This window comes from Sclerotinia sclerotiorum, genomic scaffold (genome assembly GCF_000146945.2).
Source record: "Sclerotinia sclerotiorum 1980 UF-70 scaffold_6 genomic scaffold, whole genome shotgun sequence".
Classification (NCBI taxonomy): Eukaryota; Fungi; Ascomycota; class Leotiomycetes; order Helotiales; family Sclerotiniaceae; genus Sclerotinia; species Sclerotinia sclerotiorum.
The window spans coordinates 564,751-571,953 of NW_001820830.1; the positions used below are offsets into that span (position 1 = coordinate 564,751).

At 45.2% G+C, this 7,203-nt stretch overlaps 2 protein-coding genes across 2 annotated transcripts; one reads left to right on the top strand and one right to left on the bottom strand.

Moving 5' to 3' along the window:
* Window positions 1–444: 444 nt before the first annotated feature.
* Window positions 445–3,579, bottom strand: SS1G_05040 (hypothetical protein; the record flags this gene model as incomplete). The annotated part of the gene is made up of 4 exons (XM_001593563.1): window positions 445–1,694; window positions 1,978–2,542; window positions 2,626–2,989; window positions 3,053–3,579. 4 exons carry the CDS (start codon window positions 3,577–3,579, stop codon window positions 445–447), a joined length of 2,706 nt encoding a protein of 901 aa, XP_001593613.1.
* Window positions 3,580–5,275: 1,696 nt separating this feature from the next.
* On the top strand, window positions 5,276–5,416 carry SS1G_05041 (predicted protein; the record flags this gene model as incomplete). The annotated part of the gene is made up of 1 exon (XM_001593564.1): window positions 5,276–5,416. One exon carries the CDS (start codon window positions 5,276–5,278, stop codon window positions 5,414–5,416), a length of 141 nt encoding a protein of 46 aa, XP_001593614.1.
* Between the last annotated feature and the right edge of the window lie 1,787 nt (window positions 5,417–7,203).

The window sequence follows — 7,203 nt, forward strand, 5'->3', positions numbered from 1 at the left end:
CAAAAAAGAAGCAAAGGTCGAATTCGCATGGCCCAAATCCCCATCCCGTTCCCCCTAGTTATACCTTAGACCGCCAAATAAGATGAGGCGAAGAAGAAGAAGGTAACATGGTATCAAAATTCTTCATGCCAACAAAGTCCAACTAAAAGAAAAACGCAAGTTTCAATGTAGCCTCCCCAATGTTCCCCCCCCCCCCCCCCCCAAAATGTGGGGTATAGACCAAGATGCACTAGATTAATTCGATCCATTGAAGAAAGAAAAAGCATCATCATCGTATCATTTGTAACTCAAAATGTAAAAGGGCGAATTCTCGCTGGTATCATAAAATGCCGAGTAGAAGTAGCTCCGAGTAACAATCAATTGTAGCCGCCAACCCCAGAAAATGTCGTAGGAAGTAAAGAACGCCAAATGGCGTCGGTGTAAGAAGAATGCCAAAATACTCGATCAAAGACTCATGGTTAGCCATTCCCATTCTTGAGGACCGGCACTTGAACCGTTAGGTCCATTCTGACCATTCATAGCCATTCCATGTTGTGATCCTCCCAAACCCATTTGAATTCCAGAACTTCCTGGTCCCATCATTGGTCGTCCTGGCATACCAAATCCATTTCCTAGGCTCATGTTGCCCATGGCTCCATTAGAGGTACCCATCAATCCCATACCAATAGATTTCGCTGCCTCATTGCTACCAGTCGAAGTTTCGGGGGAATCAATGTCCATACTCTCAATTGCGCTGACACTCTTGCTGTGTCTCCTTTGTCGTTTGGGTACTGCATTTGATCGAGGCATAGTAGATGCCGCACCAGGGCCCGGTGTTGCTTTCAGTGGAGCAGCAGCTATAGGAACTACACCCTTACCTCCACTCACACCTATTGTACCTGAGGAAGATCCCGCGGAACCATGGTATGAAGTTGGAGTACTGCCTGCAGTGCTTCCTCCATTTCCTAATGAACCCGCAATTGAAGGAGGACTGGCACTCTCATTTGCATTTCTTCCATGACTGCTAGTAGGTGTAGTTACTTGTGTTGGAGGTGCTGTGTTGGCCATGCTTGTAGCTGCAGCTATCGAATTCTTTCTAGTATTGGGTCCACTGCTCATTGTGCCTATCTTCTTAGAAGCTCTCGTCGAAGCACCGCCCGAAGTACCAATTGGAAGCGTAGCACCAGAACCGCGATTTCGCTTCTTGATGACATCTGTTTTTAAAGACAAAGGGCGCACAACGCCGTGTAGTTTGAGGAAGAGACCGCAAGCGTTGCAGAGTGGGTGGCCTTCTGGGTTTCGTCTCCAAAGAGGTGTTGTTTGTGTAAAACAATTCGTACAGGTAGTTGGTACACCATTGTCCCCTTGACCAGCGGCTGCAAGATTGGTAGTTGAACCGTGTTTAGATCCACCAGGGGATCCTGGTCTACTGGGTGCTACCGATGAGAATCCTGACATGTTGTTTCCATCTGGTGGCGAGTTTGGTCCAGATGGTCCCGAGTTATCGAACATGCTGTTCTGGCCGAGAAGGACTGCATTTGGTGTCGAGGCGGTTCGGGGGATCTTTTGTCTTCTATCGGTTCTTGAGCGATTATCAGAAACGGACTGAGTTGAACCGTGATGTCTCCCAAGAGAACCTCCAGATCCATCCCACTCCAATGGTGATGATACCATTTCTGTTCCTCCAATAGTAACTTGCTTTCTTGGCGGTCCGCCTGGATATCGTGCTGCCTGGGTGTTAAATTGTCCTGACAAACTGGTATCCCATTGTAAGCCTCCACTTCCATGCATATCCATGTTCGTTGACGTCCAAAGGCGATTGAGCGAAATCATGTTGCAGCATGAGCGTTCGGTCGGCAAAAGCTTGACTTTCTTCGTCCTCGTTGTCAGAATCCCCTCCAAATGAAAAAATATTTTCATGGCCGATTTTGACACCAGGAGATCTCACAGGATGATCGGATTGGAAGACCTGAGCTGGATCTATATGTTGCGACATACCAAAACCAGCAGAGGCATAGGAGTTGTGCGACGGACCGGAGGTTGTCACTGCACTAAACATAGATCCGCCATTGCCGTTGTACATGTATTGAGGCGCCATGGAATTGGAGAGACTGGAAGGTCCTTGATTGAAGGTGTGAGGACGTTGGTGTCGCATGTTCATCCCATGTTGGAAGTACATTTCCTGTCCCTCTGGGATGGGTTGAGGAGTAGAGACTGTAGAAGGATAGGCACTTCCAGGAGGAGAGTAGTAGTCGTTCGAGTTCAAAGAAGAAGATGGCATCGAAGCATTATTGTACATTGAAGAGAAGGGTCCATGAGGAACAAGGGGCGAATGTGATGGGGAGAAGTTAAAATTTTGTTGAAAAGGACCTGCTGAGGTGATGATCGGGTCATTGTCCATGTTGAAGGTATCTAGTTGAAATGGTATTCCCGACACTCCGTGGCTGCTAAATGGTGGATGAGGTTGGTTTAGAGAATACTCTGGGAGATCATCATGATCAGGGTCGTTGGGGATCATTATGCTGTTGACTTGAGGCGAGAAATCGGCCGGTCGTTTGCGGGCCTGTTAGTTTTGTCAGTTCAACCTCGATGGCGCTTAAAACCTGCAGATCATATTTAGAACCCGTAAGAGGTGGTAAAACTTACACGGCGCTCATCAATACTTGTTTTCCTCACATGTCTCTGCACATAATTAAATTCATCGTTGCTTCGAGGGGCGTGATGAGGAACTGGAACAGATTGTGGGGCAGAAAACTGCAACGGCGCCGATTCTTTCCGCATTTTGATAGGAATCGCCGAAGCTACAGTGCTTGATGGCTTCTCGACCTCTTTTTTCATGAGTTCTGGCGAAGGCGAAGTGGCGAGCCCGGCTGGCGTGGATATACTATCGGAAAATATGAAATCGTCCAAATTCATAGCATCAGAAGTATCTACAGTCGCCTGATCTGTAGATTTCCTTAGCTGAGCAATTCCACTTGGTACAGTTGAGGTTTGATTCTGTTGAGATGATCTAGTGAAACACTGTTAGCTAAACTTGGCCTTTCACAAAGGATGAAATTCATCGGCTTCATACCGATTATCTTCCTCCTGCTTGCGCTTTCGCAGATTCATTGCCATCATGCGCCATGTCAAGTTCTCCAATCGCTCCTGGTTGGGCAAAGTCTTCTTTGTTTTACTGTACAACTTCCAAATCTGTGTTGCCAAAGGATCTTTCTTTTGCATCTCATCCGTATCATCGAGCTCCTCGCCGGCGGAGCCATCTTTCCAGGTTGGAAAGAAACTCTCACCGAGCAAATCATCGCGCGCACGGCTTGACGCTGGGTGATCCAGTTTGTCTTCCTGAGCTGTTGCGCTCGCGCCGGGGCTCTTTATCTGGTCGTCGGAATTGTTGTAGTTGTTCGTTGATTGACTCGCAGATGTCGGGTGTGTAGATAGATTCTCGGGCCTTCGTGGAAATCTGAAATCGTGCTGTGTGCCTATCGATCCTGATGATGTAGTATTATTTGATTGTGATTCTCCACTCGTATGCCAGTCCTCAGATGAGTCGCGGAATCTTTGGAGGAGCCCCCCACGCTCAAGGTATTGCGCCGTTCCAGGCATTTCGTTGGAGCGACACACCTCCTTCTCGGACGGTCCTCACCCAATGTGACAGAGAACCCGTAACCGAATCCAATCCTAGAATGATCCTGCAAAAATGGGCTTATGGTTGGTTATATTCTTTCGAGGATATTTGTGTTTTTTCTGCCCTGTAGATTGGTTTTATCGAACGATCTTTTTGATCAACTTAATCTCTCCGAATTTGCGACGATACAGCGAGGGTTGAACAAATATAGAAGTTGTTCTCGGTAGGTATGTACTCTTGACTTTGTACTCTTTTTTGTCTAGACCCCAGGAGCAGCGACAAGTCAGATGTAATTGGTGTCGCAAATTTTGGAAACCTTGGCCGAGGGTTGGTGGATGACAGTTAATTGTTCAAGGATGGATGTACTGTACTTGATTCTTCTTATCAGGTTGGTAGCCGCCAGATTCCAAAGCCTTGGTTCGTAATGCAATAAAGTTGAAAGGATGTTTCGCTGTTTATACCCAGATATGTATATACGGGTACAGGATGTATATGTAAATATCCAAGGTAGAGTATGATAGGATGTTGGAAATGATTTGTTATGGTGAAAAGCCGATGAAGGTAAATTTGTAATGTGGATTATGGGTTTTGTGCGTTGGTAGTAAAATTAGGTGGTTCGGCTGGTAGTGTAATAAGAGGAGGAAGTACCGATAGTTAGATAGTTCCTAGGAGGAGGTAAAAGTGTAAAAAGGGAAGGCTTCCGATTTCTTTTCTTTAGGTTCAAAGAGAATTTCTTAGAATTCCTTTCTCTTTTTACCTTTTTACCAGTGCATTACACATACACACACACTTCTCTCTTTACCTCTCTCTTTCCCTCTCTCTCACATATACACAATGTCGGTCCCCTTTCTCTCTCTCGCTCTGACTGGGGATTCTGGATTTTCGAATTTATATTGATTGATAGATATATCGAGGGAGAAGAAGATGTACGGTAAAGTGATGGTCAATCAATTCTCGTCATATGGATGGAATTGTTTTATTATTATTATCATTATTGTAGATGAGTGAATGTTCAAGGTTCTGTAGTTCAATACGAAACTACTGTACCGTTGTATGATCCGGGTGTATTATTCTTGTATGCGTATGATGGTGGAGTAGAACTAAATTGCTCCCCTCCACTAAGAAAAAAGTAGCTTGTCGCACCGAAAGAGCAAAGACCTCGAATGCTTGCTTGTTTGTGGATATCACAGAAATACGGATGGGATGGGATGGATGGGATGGATGGGATGGGATGGGATGAATCGACTATGGATTATGGATTATGGATTATGGACTATGGATTGATGGATGGATGGGTGGGTAAGTGAGTGGATGGACGAGGATTAAATGTGTTGGACTATCTACAAATATCAAAATCATTCGATTTAAGTGGTTACTATGCCTTTCATGGTGATGTAGACATGTAGACATAATTGCTCTGTTCTGGTATTCATCAAGTATAGTTTACATTGTCTACCTCTCTCAGCAGGGTTTTGGCGACTGATGTAAAATGTACGGAGCAGATGGTACCGAATTGAAGGCACCCAAACATAGAGTTAGTATCACAATGATACATTAGCTCTCCTGTCTCTTGATAATCCACAGCCTCGATTGGCTCCAGATAGATTTGCGTACTTGAACATGTCACGAATCACAATGCGTCTTTGAATCTAGCGTCAGGAATGAACAAGGGAAATGGTAGCTGTTGGCTGCCGTGTTGATGGGAGAGTCGAGACAGGCCAAGTAGATTTCCATCTAAAAAGGCTAAATAGTGAAATCGAAAAGCCAAAAGCTTCCAGAATCATGAGTAAGGTTTCAATCGTCTGTACTGCGTAGGGAACCCCTTTCATGTATATAGAAAATAAGGAGTTTCCATCATGAATTAGAATGAGTTGGTCTGCTTCAGGGCAATGCTAGTACGGAGTATATTTTCCACGTTAATTATCTCTCGGCGACAGCATGTAGCATTCAGGTAATCCGGTATATCCATGAAGCCAGTGGCAAAGACTGATTGAGGGGTTACTCCGTGGCTACAATACAATATGGAGAATGGAAATATTATCTGATCGATCCTCACTCTCCAAAACTTGCCTCAGCTTATTCACGAGACAGAAAGAACGGAGACTCCCTCGACGACTCAATTCTCCCCACATTGGGGACCGAAACAGGATTCAAGGATCACCTCGAAAAGCTTTTACTACTGTATGCCCTAAGCTGTATGCTGTAAAGTACTGCGAGGGCTGCGAGGCAATAGCTAGGGATCCTGCGATACCTTGTGCTTTGCCGCTTTGTGATTGCCAGACAAAGACAAATTGCTGCATGAAGAAGTAGCTTGGTTACTTGGGTGTGAGACTCTGCCTACTGTATCACCGACGCAATCCGATCCTGACCACAATTCCGCGTTAGCTTGCCCCCCTTCTCTCATCCTCGCTTCCATCCCTCGATATTTGTTCGGGCTTCAAGTCATGCAAGATACCTTCCACCTACTGCACCGTAACAACTACTATCAACGCTCTTGCAGTAAAGGAATAAAACTAAGATGCATTCTCGTCATTGCCAAGCTCAATTTGTCCCCTTCCATGTTCGACGAAACGCAGGCCGGATCACACGAATATCAAATTTCATACAGTATATTAAATTTTTGTCCGTAGGTAGAGTAAGGTTACCAAGCCCACAAGTTACAGGGCTCGGAAAGAGAGAGCGACGAAATTAGCATTGGGCATAGCATAGATCGGTAAATGTCAATCATCGCAGGCACAGCTCCAAACTACCAAAACTACCTTCAAGATTCTCTGGTCATGGAACATATCCGGTGTGCTGAGTGAGTGCTGACTGACGGCGGATGGCGGACGGCTCTATTCCCAGATGATCGAATGGCTGAGGGGGGCAAGGATTTTGGAGCTTGACTTTACCTTATATTTGTCCCGCGCTGGATGGCTGAATTTATGTGGGTGAATCGCGGCACCATGGGTAATCGAAGTGGGGCGTGTAAGTGTAACTGAATATGTGAAAGTCGAGTAAACATGGCGACGACAAAGGAAGCTACCTCGGTGTGATTTGGGGAAGAAGTCAGCGGGAATAGACTTTGTTGAAGCCACACGGCTGGCAACAGTAACTGCTACTTTTTGCTACTTTTCACTACTTTGTACGGGTATTTGTCCGTATTCCCTCCAAGAAGAAAATCAAACGTTTCATGTTCGACAGAACATCGCCAATGTGAATAGACTTTGTGCTTCCCCAGGACTTCCCAGCCTGCATCATCAAATAAATTCGTCAAGACTTTTGGATAATTATAAAGTTTGATTACACCAAATTGAGTATCAAACACGAGCAGCAGCATCATTTTTTCCGAATATCATCTCCTTTTCAGTCGTAGTCTTATTCATATGTGTATCCAGGGTTCTACACCTTTTCTGGGATAACCATTGCACTGAATTGTGATTGGGCAACAACAGCATGTCTGACAACTTTAAAAATTTGTGGTCCTTGTCTAGTTGACATCGGACACAAGATTCTGATTTGGGATGTGCGAACTTACAAAAGTGGGATTCCGAATGTGAAAATGGAGACTCAATTTGAGAGACAACGTCAGGGTGTGAAGATCCCCGAGATATTTGGAGAGG